This window comes from Centroberyx affinis, unplaced genomic scaffold (genome assembly GCF_046629955.1).
Source record: "Centroberyx affinis isolate AG114_WGS23_722 - 3 ecotype Tasmania unplaced genomic scaffold, CSIRO-AGI_Caff_v1 ptg005295l_1, whole genome shotgun sequence".
NCBI classification, from domain to species: domain Eukaryota; kingdom Metazoa; phylum Chordata; class Actinopteri; order Beryciformes; family Berycidae; genus Centroberyx; species Centroberyx affinis.
Genome location: NW_027282638.1, coordinates 77,907 through 97,080, shown reverse-complemented (window position 1 = coordinate 97,080; position 19,174 = coordinate 77,907). Strand labels below are relative to the sequence as shown.

At 41.0% G+C, this 19,174-nt stretch overlaps 1 protein-coding gene across 1 annotated transcript; it reads left to right on the top strand.

Moving 5' to 3' along the window:
• Nucleotides 1-305: 305 nt before the first annotated feature.
• Nucleotides 306-17,613, top strand: LOC139667098 (spectrin beta chain, non-erythrocytic 1-like; the record flags this gene model as incomplete). The annotated part of the gene is made up of 8 exons (XM_071546502.1): nt 306-390; nt 1,209-1,405; nt 2,888-2,988; nt 3,246-3,300; nt 11,421-11,620; nt 11,788-11,961; nt 12,685-12,727; nt 14,699-17,613. Coding segments are annotated over 8 exons (1,074 nt in total), but the record flags the coding sequence as incomplete, so codon positions are not given.
• Between the last annotated feature and the right edge of the window lie 1,561 nt (nt 17,614-19,174).

Sequence of the window (19,174 nt, the reverse complement as noted above, 5' to 3'; positions counted from 1 at the left end):
GTGTGCAGAAGTATTATTTTATAAGGCAAACTCTTTAAGGTACTCATTATGAAGTGCCCTTATTTGTTTGAATTTTGTGCTATCAATAATTTTGTATGAGTAACATGGTGGAAATGTTATTTTCAGTGTAACATGAAATCCAGACTGAAAGAAGGAGTTGTATATTAGGAAGGTGCTGCTGATGCTTTGTTCCCTCAGTGTGTTTTCTGTGTGTATGAATGTATTTATTAGCTTCCAGTCTCCAAATCACATGAATACATTTTTCACATTTTTATTCCCTTCTGAATCTTTATTTTTCCCTTCAGATCAAAGAGAAGTTGCTACAGTTGACGGACAAGAGGAAAGACATGATTGACAAGTGGGAGGACAGATGGGAGTGGCTTAGACTGGGTAAGGACTTCCATCCATTCACCAGTCAACCAGTCAGCCAACTAGTCAGTGATTCAGGCAGTCAGGTTACTCAGAAAGTCAGTCAGGCAGGCAGTCATACAATCAACTAGTCAACAAGTCATTGAACCAGTCAGTCACTTGCACAACAAGTCAGTCATTCATTTCGTCAACTGGTCAACAGTCAACGAGTCATTCCACAAGTTGATCAATGAGTCAAATTAGTCAACTAGTCAGTCATTTAGTCACCATGAACAAGTCCCTCACTTCCATCCAACCAGTCAGTCAATCAAAGAGTCACTCATTCACTCAGTCAGCAAGTCATTCCACAAGTCGGTCAACTCATCAGTCAACAAGTCAATTAGTCAACTAGTCAGTAATTTAGTCGATCAACAAGTCACTCAGCCATCCAACCAGTCAGTCAATCAAACAGTCACTCATTCAGTGAGTCAAGCCAATCAACTTGTCAGTCAACAAGTCAGTCAACCGGTCCATTAGTCAGTCAACAAGTCAATCAGATATCTTCTCAGCTGCTAGATGTATTATTAATTATTAATGTATTATTAAGTGTATTTGCTGAATAAATATTATGGTTTGTGTGTATGTGTGGTGTATGTGTGTGTCTGTGTGTGTGTGTGTGTGTGTGTGTGTGTGTGGGTGTATGTGTGTGTCTGTGTGTGTGTGTGTGTGTGTATGTGTGGTGTGTGTGTGTGTGTGTGTGTGTGTGTGTGTGTGTGTGTGTGTGTGTGTGTGTGTATGTGTGGTGTATGTGTGTGTCTGTGTGTGTGTGTGTGTGTGTGTGTGTGTGTGTGTGTGCGCAGTCCTGGAGGTGCACCAGTTCTCCCGGGACGCGGGCGTGGCCGAGGCCTGGCTGCTGGGCCAGGAGCCCTACCTGTCCAGCAGGGAGATGGGCCAGAGCGTGGACGAGGTGGAGAAGCTCATCAAACGCCACGAGGCCTTCGAGAAGTCAGCCGCCACCTGGGAGGAGCGCTTCTCCGCCCTGGAGAGGCTGACCACGGTGAGACACACGGGGACCGCCCGTAGTTCAGACGGCCCATTATTCCGAAACCCCAATAGTCCGAAAAATGTCCACCCATTGGACCGAAAAGCCCATTTGTCCGACAGCCCGTTATCCCGGAGGTGGCTGGGTTGAGGCATGGGGTCACTGAGGTCAGGGATAGAGCAAGCTTACGGTGAAGGCCGTCAGAAGCCGCGGTTGTGGATGGAGCCAGGCATGGAGACTATTGGGGTTTCGGAATAATGGGCCGTCGGAACAATGGCATGGCACCAGACACACACCCTGACCGGGCACAACGGTCCTGCCACTGTCATGGTAATTTGGCTAGCACGGCATAAAATGACAACAATGGAATTTTAGGTGTTAGTTGCTATGGTGACAACACAAGTCTGGACATTAAGGCTGGTAAGTCTGTCACACTGTGAGAACTGAGCAGATGAGTCTGTTAGCAAACTGTCAAAACTCAACTGAAAGCTAACGTTAGCGATGAGGCTAACGTAGCTTGGAGTCATTCCTATGTTCCCAGGGTCCTATGTTCCCAGGGTCCTTTGTTCCCAGGGTCCTATGTTCCCAGGGTCCTATGTTCCCAGGGTCCTATGTTCCCAAGGTCCTATGTTCCCAGGGTCCTATGTTCCCAGGGTCCTATGTTCCCCAGCTCTATATAGCACATACCCATACCCTATGACATGGGCTATTGTGAGAACTCGTTTTCTGGGGTTTTCTGTTCCCCAGCACTGCCGTATGGCTCTCAGTTACACTTGAGGGAACTTATCAAATGGTTGGAGTCATGGAATTACCAAAGGTCATAGCTTAATGCTTCCTTAGGTGAAAACTAGCCTAGTATACATGTTTTTGAATCTAACTTCACATCTGTCTTCTAACTGAAAAACTGGATAATATTTATGAAATATTTTAACTTGAAACGGGTCAAATTTGACCCGAACACAATAGGAGGGTTAATGTGTGTTAACAGAATATTGAACTGGGGAACATAGGACCCTGGGAACATAGATACGCTCCCTGTAGCTTTATCACAGACTGGACTTCTCTCTCTAGCTCTTCTAGTCAACATTAGCATGTTAGCAATCCATGGCAGCAAGGAGACAGGGAAGCTGCTTTGGTTCTTGCTGTAAAACCTCTCAGCTCAGTGACTTGCTGCGAGTCGCTTTATACAGAAGCTAGTCCAACGGGTCACAGCAAGATGGCCGCCGCTCCGAGCGTCCAGGACCGTTGAATGACCATTCTATCTGTTCTAGTTCTGTCGGTGAGACAAACACAACTAGTCAGTCAGTCCACTTCCAAAGCCCTCAAAGCCTTAAAGGTCCCATTTTGTTCAGTTTTCATGATTTTGTTTTTTAAATACACCATGCCTCTGGATGAGAATTCAGATTTTTCCCCACAGCTGATCAAACAGGAAATTAACTTTAATCAATTGATTCCAGTCTAACTTGAACATGTACGTGTGTGTGTGTGTGTGTCCAGATGGAGTTATTGGAAGTGAGAAGAAGGCAAGAGGAAGAAGAGAGGAGGAGACAACCCCCAGCTACTGAGGCCCCGCCCCCCGACGCTCAGCCACAGCCGAGGTGTGTGTGTGTGTGTGTGTGTGTGTGTGTGTGTGTTTTCATGTGTCTGTGTGTGTGTGTTTGTCAAAAACACATCTCAGTACATGTTGGTGAGTTTGTGTGTTATGCATCTAACAGTTTGTGTTGGTGTGAGCATCTGACAAACACATGAAAAACTGTATGTAGGTGTGTAACAGTGTATTTCGGATGTGTATATCTGTCAAAAATGTATCTAACTCTGTAACTGTGTGTGTGTGTGTGTGTGTGTGTGTTTGCAGGGAGGGTGAGCCGGTGTCTCAGAACGGGCTGCCATCTGACCAGGAGTCTCCCAGGGTTAGTTACCGCTCGCCTGCCTACCAGAAATACAGCAGCACCCTGCAGAGCCGCAGGGCCACCGCCGCACCCTGACACACACACACACACACACCACACACACACACACACACACCACACACCACACACACACACACCACCACACACACACACACACACCAAGTACGAATACATGCATCCTACCATTCCAAATACCAACAGCCATACCAAAACACACTTGGGGTGTGGCGAATCGATGTTCTCACACACACACACACACACACTCAAATGGATATAGGAAATACACACACCTACACATGTAAAACACACTCACTCACTAAACACTCACACACTCTCATATCTGCACGTGCTAATGACATGCATATGCTAAATGTCCGCTTATTTATTTACACACACACACACACACACCAAAACGCATACTCACACACAGTAAACGCATCAGAAAACACAAACACATGCAAGCGCCAACACACGCTAACACACATACATGAACACACACTCCACATATGCACACACTGACCCATGACCCCACACACAGATATCATTGACTCTGTTGTTTCCATCCATTGATCCCTCCTCATTCCTGGGATCTAGACCCTAATCCATTCCTGTATTTATCACCTTATCTTTAGCATTTATTGTTTGCAACTGATTAATAATTTACTTTTTTTGTAAGTATGTGTTTAACATTAAAGGTGCTACATGTAGCATTTTAGCATCAATAAATCATTAGCATTTTAATTTTGAGACATTAGTATAATTACCGTAAACAAACCAGTCCATCAGTGGTCAGCCTGTCAGCCTCTCTCAGCCTCTACTCTGCATCCTCCATTGTTTCTCCACCTGGTGGATCTGGAGGGAAATCTGCTGGATCGCTTTACGGCACAAAACAGGAAGAGGTTCTGTTCTTCCAGAGCAAACGGAGCTAAAGCTTTCAGAGTTTCTGGCAGCAGATGGTGGAAGGAGGAAAAGGAAGATGGAGAAATCACTTCCAACATGTTGATCCTCTTCAGAGAGGGGGGGGGGGGGGGGGGGGGGGGGCAGGAGGCAATGGGGCTTACGGGAAATGTAGTCTTAATTTGGAGAAACACTAGCACTAACAATACCAGTCATATCCACCATGGTCTCATTTGTTTATGGTAATTATACCAAGGCAGCATTATTAATTTAATTAGGATATTTTGACGTTTAAAAATTCTACATGTTGCACCTTCAAGCTATAGCTTTGCTGATTAGAGTTTTGATGCAGTTTTTTGCTGCAGGTTTTATTCTATGGCCCTGTGTCCACCTGGAACCTCGGATTAGTGATAATCAGATGTTTGTAGGAAGTGTTGGTCATGACTCCTGCTGCTGCTATGAGACTATTGATAATCTTGAAAAGAAGGAGCTCCTAAGGACTCTTCAAGCAAAGAAATTAAAGACTTTATTGCATGGCTGGTTCAAAAACACATATTTAAACCAACTTGGCCGTATTCCACCTTCATCAGGGAGTAGCACACCAAACTGTAAGAAAACAGTTTGAAATCCAATGTTTCTTTTGAGAAATATTTTTACCCTCTGGCACGTTAAAAACATGCTAAGCTCTCAGCACTGTCAGAAACATGCAACAGCACTTCCTCTCCATTGAATATTAGGAGGAAAAAGAAATCAGCACGGGAAAGGAGAGGTTCCCTGTGGACACGCAACTTAATTCAGTTTAATTCTGTTTCTGCTCTGTAACAAGTGAAGTCGAAGGAGATAATTTTGCCGGGAAGTGTCAGGGAACAATGTTAGGATCTATTCACATAGGAAGGTAGCTTGGCTGGATATGCTTTTCATTTTTCTTCATACAGTACCCGTCCCTGTTGCTAACTTGATGCCCTGGTTTTGCTAATGGTGGAAAAACACCATTGATTTTTCTCCTCAATTAGGCTTTCTCACACAAGTATAAAGTCAAGTTTCCTTTTCTTAAAAATCCTTCCCTAGCACCCCAATTTTTTGTGCTTCATTCCTTAAAGGAAACTAATTGGAAAGGGAAGTTGTCTGATATGATTGACTGTAGCAGCAGGTTTGACACCGCTACAGAACTCCACTCTCCATCCTTCACAAAAAAAGGGGAACATTTTATTAGAAGGCATTTAGCGACAGAATGTGTGAATCCTCATTTGGTGAGAGAGTGAATGAGTCTGCATGAGTGGTGTATGGGACTCTCAAAATACATTTACACACACACACACAAACACACACCTAGACACACGTCTGTTTTTATCCATTCCTCCCCTCATTTTCCTTTCCCCTCCCCCTTCTTCCCTCTCTCTCTCCCCTCTCCCCTCTCAGCTCGACACTCCTGTTGTCCTCTCCCCACAACTGTTAATGTTTCTGCTAGTTTACGTCATCATTTATAAACTCACCATGTGGAATATGAACAGCTGAAAAGACAACCGAGAGAAAATATATTTCTGAATATAGGGACCTGCCCCCTATCAGGTTTGACAGCCACTCTGTGATTTCAAAAGTTTTCACTTTACTTTTCAGTTAAGGTTTGTGGGCGTATGTAGGATTTATGATAGATAGATAGATAGATAGATAGATAGATAGATAGATAGAGATAGATAGATAGATAGATAGATAGATAGATAGATAGGCTATTTATTCCCTAGGGTAAATGGTGGTGTCATCAGCATAATGAGATACAGCATAGGAAAAACAGAGATAATAATGCAAAAATATAAAGAATCATCCAGAAAATGTAAGGAAGCAATAAAAAAACTTTTATCCAAAGTGCCTTACAGTACTGTAAGTGTATGTATTCTTAAATGTGATGAAAGCTTATTGATGGCACATTCAGCTAAATCACCGTCTGACTCTCACAGTCTTAAAATAAATGGTTGTCATGCTACATAAAGTTTAGTATGATCATTCACACTGAAGACTTAAATCATTTTTCAAAATTAAATCACTCAGAAATTATGGTTATGTAATTAAAAAATTTAAATGTAATTTATTTGATGTACAATAGAAACATATGAAGATTCCAAAACGCTACATCGTATCCATTTTAGGGGAAAAAATCATTATCATTATGTCCAACAAGGACTTAAGTTACGTTTTAGAAAATTCCATAATTTGGTTTAAGTTTGTGCAAACAATCATTTTGTAAGAGTAGGAGACACTTTCTCCAACCAAACTCTTGGTATCTACCTGCCCCGGGTGCATTTCCATCCCATTGCCCATAGTTACCATCCTCATAATATTCCCCATAGAGTACAGTATGTGTACCACATGTACTCCATCACACATACTCTATACTCTATGTAAAATACTATTCCATGTTACTAGCCTACAGCACATACAGTACTGCATGTAAAATGTCATTGTATGTAGTTAATGGGTGATTTGTTGAAAGGCAACAAGGGGGATGGTCAAGTAAATAAATTAGAACTGAAAGTAAATTCTCACATTCTCTACATAATAATAATAATTGATTTATTGTGCATTTTTCTTTGCACAGTACTGTAAAATAAAGGGAATAAAATAATCTTATGCACTACTATTAAAGCCCAGTCAGCAGAGAAGAAATAGTACCACAGTGTATAACAGTACTATAACAAGACAAGTTAACATTAACATTTTAAAACTATAGGTTTTATTAATGGTTAAGCAACCACTATATAAAGAGAGATTGAAATTAAAACAATAGTTTATATATACTTATACAATATATACTTTATCCCCCTCAAATCTCCCCTTGCTGCATCTCCACTCTCATACTGTAACCTCCATTGTAAATCACTGCTGTTGGATAAACACCACGTACAAGCAAATGTTATTGCTTTTTCTACCTTGAACTTTAAAGTTTACATGTTCATTTATGTGTTGGGTGAGTTTCAGGACTGTTGGACTTTAAAAACCCCATTGAGTAATTTCAAAGATCCATGGGCCTCTATAAGAAAAGCATTCCTTTATTCATTCCAGAAAAATACATTAAGTACACACGTGGTTTTCGTCTAACAACAGCGATATCCTTGCACATATCTTTGTACATATTGATTATATGTACATGAATCGGTCCATCTTCAAAATCATTCCACTTCCTCCTCATGTAGAACTGATTCCCACTAAGACATGTCCCTGTGTGTGTGTGTGTGTGTGTATGTGTGTGTGTGTGTGTATTCTATCAGAGAAAAGAATCACTCTGATCCATTCCATCCCAGTAGTTTTACTCCCCCAGCTCTCCTCATTGTCTTGATAATTGACCAACATTATCATGTGTTACTGCAACACAATGTTTTGTATTATTATCATTATTCTCCATTGTTTCTCATGGTTTAATGTTATGATTTCTCCATTTCTCTTCATGGTTTCTGTTGCATGTCCATCCAACCCCCTTCAGTCGTTCCCTAACTAACACACATTCCCCAATAAACCCTGTCAGAATCAATCAGTGCACTCGGACCCATCGGGTTTGTCTGTCTATGTGTTTTCCATGTAGATGTGGCTTGTCCCTATATACTGTGTTGGTGTTATTGTTCTGTTGCATGCTGTCACCATCGTTAGCATGTTGGTAGAATTACCTGTCACTGTTTTTTATTGTTTTCATCTCATGTTCTTCATTGATTTTCATCCTGGGGCTGCTTTATACACATATATTTATGGATATTGTTGTTTTCGTACAAGATATTTTACTTCAATCTGGTTTCATGGACATGGACCAAGGCCAGGGCAGGAAACTTATTAGCCTGTAGGACACGCTGCTTGATTCCACAATTCACCAAACACTTTTACTATTTTACCAGCCAAACATTCTAAATTTTTTGGAATGGAAAGGAAACTCCAAATGATGGTTGGTTACCTGTAAAGTAAACTAACTTAGCCTGTTTTACTATTTTAACAGCCAAATGGATGTTCAGAATAAAATAGGACTCCAAATGATGGTTGGTAACCTGCCAAAATGGATCTGTAAACGAATGTACTAGCCAGTAAAAATGGGACAGAATTTGGGTGGTTGCTGATTATAGTTTTAAGCCCTGATCATAGCTGATCCTGCTTTTTCCTGTATGGAGATTTCCATTGAGAAAGACCTCAATTTGAAAAACGTAATCAATTTCCATGAAACCAGCCCTTTGTGTTATGTAAAGGTACTAGTTATACACGTACACATGCTACATATCAGAAGAACAGTCAAATTAATTGTTACCAAATGTATCTCTCTTACATAGCTGGGAATTAGGGTTCAGAAAGTCAAATCACAACCAATTAGTTATCATAAGAGTAGGGCTGGGCAATGTGGCTGAAATATCATATTGAAATATGTTATCATATTTTCCATGTTATTTGATTTATGATATTTGACAAATACACATCAAATAATTGTAACAAATTCAAGTCAAATATTTGACTTTTTTGACAGGATTTGTTTTGTTCCAGTGAAAGCTAGACCTCATGAAAAGTCCATGACACCAGGCTTCCAACCACTAGGTGCTCAATGTTTTCTTCACCAATTCAGATTGATGAAGCTTTACACTAGGCTGAGAAAATAGGTAAAGCTATGGTATAGATCTGTAGTCACTTTTTGTAGAAACATGAACAGTATTAAAAAATGAACTATTTACCGATAAATAATATGCATAACATAGCAATAATACTGGGGAGGACATTCTTTACTGTGATTATGGGCACAGCAGTCATGCAACTGGTTCACGGTATAGCAAAGTACCCTGGGCAGCACTGAAGTCTCCATAATCCCAGTAAAAAATGTCCACATGGGTATTAGGGCTTTCATACAACGATTACCAATATGTGTACTGGTTCAAAAGTTTTCTCCAAAGTAGTAAACATACTGTACATAAGAATAAAAAGGAGTAAACAGGAATGCTTGCCAAAGGGTCCATGGTTACCACAAGAGTTGACCGCAATACAGCATGGTTAGCTTTACTTTATGGGAATAATCAACAGGGTTGGAATGTGTTTTTGACCAATCAGATTCCTTGGCAGAAACTATGCATGGTATAACATAGCATAAAACACAGTTTAACGCCCAGCCCTACAGAGGTTGAGAGAAACGTTATGGTGATGAATCAAAAGTTTCAAAACTTGACAGTGAGTTCCTAGGACATCCTTAAAAGTTCCCAGGATTGGTCCAGCCCTTGATGAACTTTCAGTAAAAGTTCCCAGGATTAGTCCAACCCTTGACGAACTTTCAGTATAAGTTCCCAGGATTGGTCCAACCCTTGATGAACTTTCAGTGTAAGTTCCCAGGATTGGTCTAACGCTTGACGAGCTTCCAGTAAAAGCTCTGAGGAATGGTCCAGCACTTGATTAACTTTCAGTAAAAGTTCCCAGGATTGGTCCAACCCTTGACGAACTTTTAGAAAAAGTTTCCAGGATTGATCCAACTCTTGATGGTCTTTTAGTAAAATCTCCCAGGATTGATCCAACCCTTGACGGTCTTTGAGTAAAATCTCCCAGGATTGGTCCAACCCTTGATGGTCTTTGAGTAAAAGCTCCCAGGATTGGTCTAACCCTTGACAATAGTTCAGGAAAAGTTCCCAGGATTAGTCCACAATCTCTCAGTAAAAGCTCCCAGGATTGGTCCAGCCCTTGACAATCTCTCAGTAAAAGCTCCCAGGATTGGTCCAGCTCCAACAGTTCTCAATAGGAGCGTCCATCACTGGTCCCGCCATTGAAGAGCTCAGTAACAGGGTAATAAGAGACCGGTTGGAGTGGGTGTGGTGTGGAAAAATAAAATCTGTTTTGATACTAGGCCAATCGCATTCTCCCCTCACCAATAATGATACTGAATAATGAGTTCCAAGCAATTTTGTGGATAATTGTTTGAGATTTTTGTGTTTATTGTTCTTCCCTCCTTCCCTTTTGCTAGCTCTACCTGTCTCTTCACACTGTTGACCATGTTGTGTGTTATGGAGTGATATTGTGATTTATTATGCATGTCCTAAAACCTGTAATCAGTGCATGATCGGACCATGTTGGCTGTCTTGCTGTTTCTATACTGCAAATGACTTACTTTCAAATGATTTTCTAATCGATACTGGAATCCAATGCTGAGCTCACATCATTAAAATGCAAAAAAATAAATCCATCAAAAGGCTGATGTAGCTGAAGGCAGTGGTTTGATGGACAGGTCTTAAATTTAGTGTGTAATTTTGTTTGGTTAAGTCTAGTTTATTGTGGTTGAGTTAAGTTAGATTTTAGGTTGGTTTCATTTGGATTAGTTGAATTATTTTACTTGGTTTGGTTGAGTTTAGGTCACTTTAGTTTTAATCTGGTTTTGTGGCTAGTTTGGTTTTGAGTGGTTATGTGGTTTGGTTTTTAGTTTGGGTTAGTTTAGGTTTTCGCTTGGTTTAGCGTAATTTGGTACATTTAATGTATGTGTGGTTTGATTTTTATATTTAGTTTACCTTGGCTTTATTTTTGTATAGCATGTTTTGTTTTTTGTTTTTTTGTGTTTTTAACTTAGTTTGATTTAGTTAAGTCTTGTCTAGTTTCTTGAAAAAATTTAAACAGGTGTGAACAACATAAAAGTATATTTCCACAGACATATTTCCAATGTGGTCCTTGGTCTCAAAAGACTTAACTCATGTTTTGAAAATGCAAAGAATGCAAAAATGTAAATTTATGCATTTTGGCAGACCACACTAGTTTTGGTTGTAAGAACATTGTGACTTTTCTAAATCACAACTGATTTTAATGGTGTTGGTTGAAGCTAGTGCCCTCTCTGATGTTGGAGTACTGAGTCGTCCTGTCGAGCTGCTAGCTACTGTATGTGCAATAAGTTAAAACTTTGTTGAAAGGCCTGGTCTGTACAATTTATTTCATTCATGTAACCTTTATTTAGCCAGATCACATTTTTTAGGAGAGATTTGTTCAGAGATTTTTAATGTGACACAGCCTGTGATTCTGCTCTGCCTCTGCATGCTGCAACTCTGATAACTCTGATTTCCTGTGCCTGTGCCTGTGTGTGTGTGTGTGTGTGTGTGTGTGTGTGAGAGAGAGAGAGAGGTTTGAAAGTGTGTGTGAGAGAGAGAGAGAATGAGAAAGATTCAGAGCATGTGTGTGTTTCGTCTCTCGCCCCTTCCATCCCCAGCTTGTCTCTAACTCCTCTCTCTCTCCTCGGTGTCCAGGACGCGGACGCAGGCGAGGCTGTGAACGGGGTGTCGGAGCCCAGTCCCGCGGGGTCTCCCGGGGCATCTCGCAAGGGCAAGGCCAGCCAGGCTGCGACGCTGCCGGCCAAAACCCAGCAAGACTCGCCCACCTCCCAACTGGAGGGCTTCCTGCACCGCAAACATGAGTGGGAGGGGCATAACAAGAAGGCTTCTAGCAGGTAGGCAAACATTTCGTGACTATTAAATCCAAGAATGCCAAGACGATACCTGTGTCTTTGTAGAGAACGATGGCATTTTGGAAGTGTACTCTGGATCATTACAGTTTGATTTAATTCAATTTAACTGGCAGCAGGCTGTAGCTAACTCTTCCTCTCTGTGTCTGCAGGTCGTGGCACAACGTGTACTGTGTGATCAATCAGCAGGAGATGGGCTTCTATAAGGACCAGAAGAGTGCCAGTCAGGGCATTCCCTACCACAGCGAGATTCCCATCAGCCTGAAGGACGCAGTCTGCGAGGTGGCGCTGGACTACAAGAAGAAGAAACACGTCTTCAAACTCAAGTGAGTGTCCTGAGGGTGGAAACCTATGGAAACCTCAACCTGCAGGTCCAATAATCAGGGTTCCTACGCAGGTCTGGAAAGTCTGGAAAAGTATTAAAAATGAATTGGATCATTTCCAGGTCTTGAATAGTTTGGGAAAAGTATGGAAAATGTTGCGGTTCAGGTCCGATACACACATAATTCTAGCTTTTATGTTGTTGTAGAGCCACTTTGAGTCCACAGTTTTTGTGGATGTGAAGAATAATGTTCAGATAGAGGGACGCTCTTATTACCCAGCCGCTGTCAGCATGCATTATACCAAATACCCACCAAAATCAAATCCACTCAAGAACATAGGGTCTGGGAAAAAATATGGAATTTTAAAATGGAAAGTGTGTAGGAACCCTGCCAATCATCTCACATATTCTGATATTTGTCTCTGTGAAGAACAATCTTCATCTATACAGTGATATGACCTAGTTAGCAGGGGCAAGATGTCTATCTGTGTAAATCATATTGAACACCAGACAAAATCTTCAAAACAAATCAAGGTCTGGAATAAGTATGGAATTTTTTTATTGAAAATGTGTAGGAAGCCTGAATAATACAACAAAGTCAAATTTTCCACTCTGGTTCAGACCAAAGAAAATGAACTGTAGATGTGATCGCACCCAAAGTGAATCCTGTAAACTGTTCCTTTAAATGTTCAGATTGATTATTAAATGTTGCTTTTTTTCCCCGCAGAGTTACTGATGGGAATGAGTATCTCTTCCAAGCCAAAGATGACGTAAGTAAAAATAAAAACATTAGAGCTGCAAACAGTTCATTATTGAATGTTATACATTAGAACCAAATTAGTAGACTGTGACATTGTAGGGGAAAAATAAGTTTCACCCTTGTGGGTCAAAATGAATGAGCAAAGGTTCAAGAGTCTTCTGTGAAGTCCTTTATTCATGCATGCATGGTTCAGTTCAGTGTTCCAAACAGGTAACAGAGAAGAGACAAAGAAGTGAAGCTCATTACACTTAAGCAATATTACACGAGAGGGTGTGCGTTACCGTCATTAGCATCACTGTGGGGCAATTCTCTCTCAAAATAAAAAACTTTTTGCTAGTGTTATCTCCGTTTCCCTGGAAATACATGGGGTCTGACTAATAACTGGAAAACAATCAGTCACGTCAGTAGACTCCTATGTAATGGAACCTAGTTTACTGCTCCAGCAAGTAGGCGGAGCCTTAGTAACGACCTGCAACAGAGACGATTTCTAGTCCCTGTTGAGTCAGCCAGCCAACTTGAGCTAATGCTTTCTAGAGATCGCGGGATTTCCCAAACTGAATAAATACCACACATATAAACACAAAACTGCCTTGCTAGCTCAATCTTGTTGTAACTAAGATATCTGCTGAAAAAAATAATTTTTCCAAGGACAGATTTAGCTACTATGTCCGCGAACTTCACATGTATTTTTAAGCTAGTAGCGCCGTGTCGCCGACTCACCGGCACAGCTGATGGAGGATGCAGAGCGTCTGGTAACATCAAGGCTGAACAGAGTTAACGTAGCGTTATATTTAAATATATTGTATGATAATATGGCGGAGTAATATTTAGTGATGAGCACGGCTAGGTGTGCTGTCATGCTGATTTGATCACGTTCTAAATGTCTAGTTGACCAATCAGATCGTTTGGTCGGAACTACCTGTTGTATAATCGCTTTTATACACTAGAGTAAACAACAACATAAATCTCGGCATAAAGCCAAACCCACAGTTCAGATTTCTTGGCTCAAAGACAAAAACCTCACCTAATATGGGACACACGGAAACACACATATGAATAGCATAAACTATTATTCACCTATAAGAACACAAATCATTTCATAACCATATAAAGCACACGTGCACACATACATGCACTGATTACCTCACCATGGCATGTAGAGAAAAAAAGACACTCTACTCTGAGAACAAAGAACACAAGAACAGAGTGTGTCATTCATATAAAAACAACACAGTATTAATTTTATTTCTTACAACATAAAAACTCTAGTGTCTCTAACTAACCGGTCACTAGAACAGTCCTTGTATTATCTAATGGTGAAAAAGAACCAAACTTAACTTTTCCAAATGCTTCCTCTCATATGGAGCAAAATGCAGCAGTAGGTTCAGTAGAAATTGGGATTTCCACAACAACAACATCTCTTTTGCTAGGTTCCTCTGTATTGAGGTGATTCATGACTGTTCACTTATTCTGCTGTTTGTAATTCACTGTAGTGAAGAGGAGATAAAGCCTAAAATATGAGATGTAAACCTGGAGGTATTTTGTGGAAGGTGTGTGTGTGCGTGTGTGTGTGTGTGTGTGTGTGTGTGTTGAGGAGGAGATGGATGTGCAGATCATGTTTATCCTCTGTGCTTTGTTTGTGTGTTTGTCTAATCCTCCTATCCATGTTCATTCTCAGGAGATGGAAGTGTAGATCACATCTCTCTCCTGTGCTATTTGTGTGTGTGTGTGTGTGTGTGTGTGTGTGTGTGTGTGTGTGTGTGTGTGTGTGTGTGTGTGTGTGTGCGCGTGATTCAAAGCAGGTGTGTGTAAGTAAGCACATTTTTTTGTATGTGTGAGAGATTCAGAGCATCTGTAACCCATCCAATATCGCTTCTCTATTTAGTGTGTGTGTGCGTGTGTGTGTGTGTGTGTGTACGTGTGTGTACGTGTGTGTGTGTGTGTCTGTCTAAACCTCCCTCTCTCCTCGTCCGTCCTGCAGGAGGAGATGAACTCGTGGATCTCGGCCATCTCGGCCGCCGTGTCGGGCGACAGGTCAGAGGTCACCCCCAGCAGCCACAGCACCCCCGCCCCCGCCGCCGCCGCCGCCGCACGCGCTCAGACGCTCCCCGCCTCCGTCGCCATGGCAGCCGAGTCCAGCCCGGGCAAACGAGAGAAAGACAAGGAGAAACGCTTCAGTCTGTTCAGCAAGAAGAAATAGACGCTACTTCTTTCCCTTCTCCTCTTCCTCCCTGTCCTCCTCCTCCTCCATCTTCTTCTTCTTCTTCTTCTCCTCTTCTTTCCCTCCCTCTCTCTCCCTCGGGTGCTGCCGGGTGCGGTCGCCTCTTCGTCGTCGATCTTCGGTCAAATATCTGATGTCCATTTCCTTTGATCTGAGTTTTGATCCAGAGGCGGCTCGTAGCAACTGATACTGTAATAAGTGTAATTTTTATTGTAATAATTATGAAAATAATTGCTCAAAATGTCATGAAATGTCCCTCTAAATGGGTTAAAAATGTAATTAAAACTGTTGCCAGATAATGTAATAACATCAAGATATTGTAATAATTGAAAAGTAAAAAATTATAGCCCTTATAATGTAGTTAGTTACTGGTAACCATAACGATGTATTGCATTATTATGAGAAAATATATTATAATATCAGTGTGAAGAAAATATGACTTATCTGTATTATATTTTTGCCTCATTGATAAGAACATTACATCGCATCTGGACAAGTTATTACAGTATCCAGCAGCTATTACATCAGCAGTTGCTACACAGCTTTACACCAAAACACCCAAACACCCACTCTTCCTCTTCCCCCTTCTCCTTCTCCTCCTCCTCCTCTTCCTTCTCTTCCTCTTCCTCCTCCTCCTCCTCCTCCTCCTCCTCCTCCTCCTCCTCCTCTTCTTCTTCTCAAAGCGTGACTCCAGCATGCAAGCTCCGAGCCAAAACTCTCCACTCTGTGCCTATCAACCGTCCGGTCCGGCTCAGAGCTACAGCTACAATACACCATCTTATCCTCTTTTTTTTTTTTTTTTTGTAAGATAAGGAGCAGGAAAAACAAAAACGATACAAGATCTAATTGAAAAAAAAAAAAAAGAGAAATTCAAAAAGGGGGGGATGCAAACGCTTCAGGCAGCTGCCATCTTAAAAATACAAAAACACCAGAGTTTGCCGCTGAACAACACCGACCTAGTGGAGTTACCAGAATATTCCAATTTATGACTTACTATTATTATTATTCTTTGTGTTTTCTTTGTCCTGATGTTTTTTTTTTTCTGGCTTTCTCATCATCCCGGCTTTCGTCGACCACTGCCTTTGTGGGTTTGTGTTTACGCTCCCCAGTCGTCTTGGTTCTGTTGGAAGTTGTAGGTAGTTCCTAGGGCCCATCCTCAGTTTTGCGAGGCCTCGTCTCTGCAAGATGACCTGTATCCCTCTGTGGTGGGGAAACCGAGACCGCGGCGGGGTAAACCTGCAAAATCACACCCCTCTCACATCTGTATTTACCCTGTTATTAGACAGTAGGGAAGACAGTACATGGTTTAAGTTCCTGTCTGTGAACCTGGAGGTAGACCGGACTTCTGGACTCTGGATTTGTCTCTGTTTGCTGTGGTTTGCTTTCCCCAGCTCAAACCAAATCTCACGAATCTGACCAGGAAATCCAAAACAGAGTCGTATCGATGAGACTTCAAGTGTTTTAACACCAGGAGGGCCGAGGAGAAGTCGACCGATGGATGTTTTGTAAAGTTTAGAACTGAAACCTCTCCGCTTTCAAAATGTCTGACTTCTCCTCGACCCGCTTCCTGCACAAACCGGCGCTGAAAGATTTCAAAATCATGCAAAGAAATCAGAGTTTTAACTGTATTTACCCTTGTCACTTAACTTGTGTGTAAACCTGTGGGAAAGTATTGTAAGTGCAGAATAATACTGTGCTACTGTCCAAGTCCTGAATGGAAATCTTCCTGATACACGATGGACTTACAAAGGTGGAAAAACACAATCAAAGTACAAAATGTTCAGACATAATTGTACTTAAACTGTGTTGTAGCACCCTGACTACATTACATGAGATTATACAGTATTGTGTGTACTGAATAATACTTCTCCACAGGTCAATACACTGGAGTAAAGCCATAGAAAGTAGATTATCACCGTAATGTTTTGTTCAGTTGAGCTACTGTCTAATTCCAGTGTGACCACAGAGAAAAGGGCGGCTGTGATTTGCCGCGTCGCCCCGCGGTGCTTTGAACTGTATGTATAACTTGTGTATAACAAACTGTTAAAAAAAATAAACCTGTGTTTAATTTCACTTATTACTATACTACTAATAAGACGTACCGACCATAATAAGCTTCATTTGAATATAACTTTCTTTACCTAAAACCCTAATACTATGTACACTTACAAATCTGAATGAAGGAGCCATCGAGTCAGGTTCAGTAATCGCGCCGACTCGATGGGAAAAATAACTAAGACCAGTAAGAATGTTCGATAACTCTTGACAAACTTTAGAGCATCCAGTAAGTTTTATTTTATACTTTTTGTTTGTTTTCGGAACATTTACTTCTGCCCTTAGTTATTTGAAGTATGTTTTTCCTACAGTATGTATTTTGAGTTTCACAGTTAATGTATGTTTAAGATTTATTTAGTCCGACAAGTATGGAGACGTAGATGTACTATAAAAAAAAAAAAATTACTTTAAGCATTGTTGTTAAGTGGAAAAGTGGATTCTAAAGCAATTTACTGGGATTAAGTGATGTTGCAGAATGATGGTCGCTTGCTTGTTGGCTTCAGCTCTGCGTTCGTAAGATTCAGACTTTGCCGATTACTTTGCTGTTAGATCCCTTCAGTTACTTGTGTGATCGCTCTTGCCTTGGAAACATGGCGGCAAAGGAAAAAGGCCCAAAAGTGGAAGCTGGGGGGGGGGGGGGGGGGGAGGAGGTGCTCGTTTTGCCACAACTGGCGGGGTTAGTTGGGTGGGGCTCGGCCATCTCCGGGCGAGCCGAATCGAAACGCTTCAAGTAACTGAACCGATCTTCAGTCGGTAGTCGGCCTGATATGATTCCTGTCATTTCTTTTTGCTACATTCTCTGGCGATTTGATAAATATAGTGTGCATTCCTCTGTCACTGTAACGATAGTAACGAGATATTTCTTCATATTGCACAATCAACAATGCCACGATGGGGGCGGGTGGGCGTGGGTGGGCGCTCGTTTTGCCATAGCGGGTGGGGTCGGGCGGGCGGGGCCGGGGCTGTAGGTGAGTTAGTCAGTGTGATATGGACCAGGGGTCACCGGTAGTTGGATCTGCACCTGTAGACTTCTCCCCTCTCTGTTACATATGTGCAAAAAGCCATTAAAATGCTTTTAAAACGAACCACAGCGTCTTGTGTGTCGTGTGTGTTGTCTGTCACAGCCTTGTAAGGTAAGAGACAAAACTTCAAGATTCAAGAAAACTTTATTGTCCATTACTACAAGCAACATGGAAATTTTCTTTTGGCTTGTGTCAGGCTCGTCAAACACAAAACAGAGAGACAGCCATCAAAAACAAAATTAAAAACACAAGTAGAAAATAACAAATAACAACAACAAACAAATGTAGAATAAAATAAACCTGAAACCTGGTGAGATGCTGTGTGCTGAGTCAGGTTAAAAACATTTCTCTGTATATTGTCCTTTGATTAGTTCAATAGTGATACTGCAATTGGAATGAATGATTTCTTAAAACCAAGTTTTCATGTTGAAGACCGACGCACTTGGATTGGAATAGCCTTTCTCAACGATACACAGGTTTGGACTGATCTATCGGTTTGCCAATATATTGACCTGTTATTGGTCTTTTATTAAATATCAGAAATCATCCACCTCTGATATGATGGAGGTTCATCCTTACCACAGATACAGAGAAACAGGTGTGTTATTGGGTTCATCAACCCTCATTATATAATCATTATTATCAGATTTTATTAATTAATTAATGTATTTATTTATTTATTTATTTATTTATTTATTTGGATCCCCATTAGCCACCACCAAGGTAGCAACTACTCTTCCTCTTCTACACAAGTAAACCTTACATCATAATGCAAAACAAAAATCCAAGGCAAAAAGAAACAGAAAATAACACAAAAAACCCCAAAACAAAACAAAAAAAACAAGCAAACTACAACAATGAAACAAAAACAATAAAACTACCAATAACAACAATGACAACACGTACCCACACTATATCTAAATAGTCAGTAAAACATTTGATACAGCTCAGGAATGATAGTAGTACCATTAAAAAAAAAAGCATAAACATGACCAAGAAAATTCCTCATTAATGATCATATAGTCAGATATTATGTATATTTCCTATTTGGAGAGGGGCTGGTGTTCTGTGCCATTAGGTGTTTCTTTAAACTCTTTTTAAAAACAGTTTTACTTGTTGAATGTGTAATGTCGGATGGCAAACCATTCCATATTTTCAT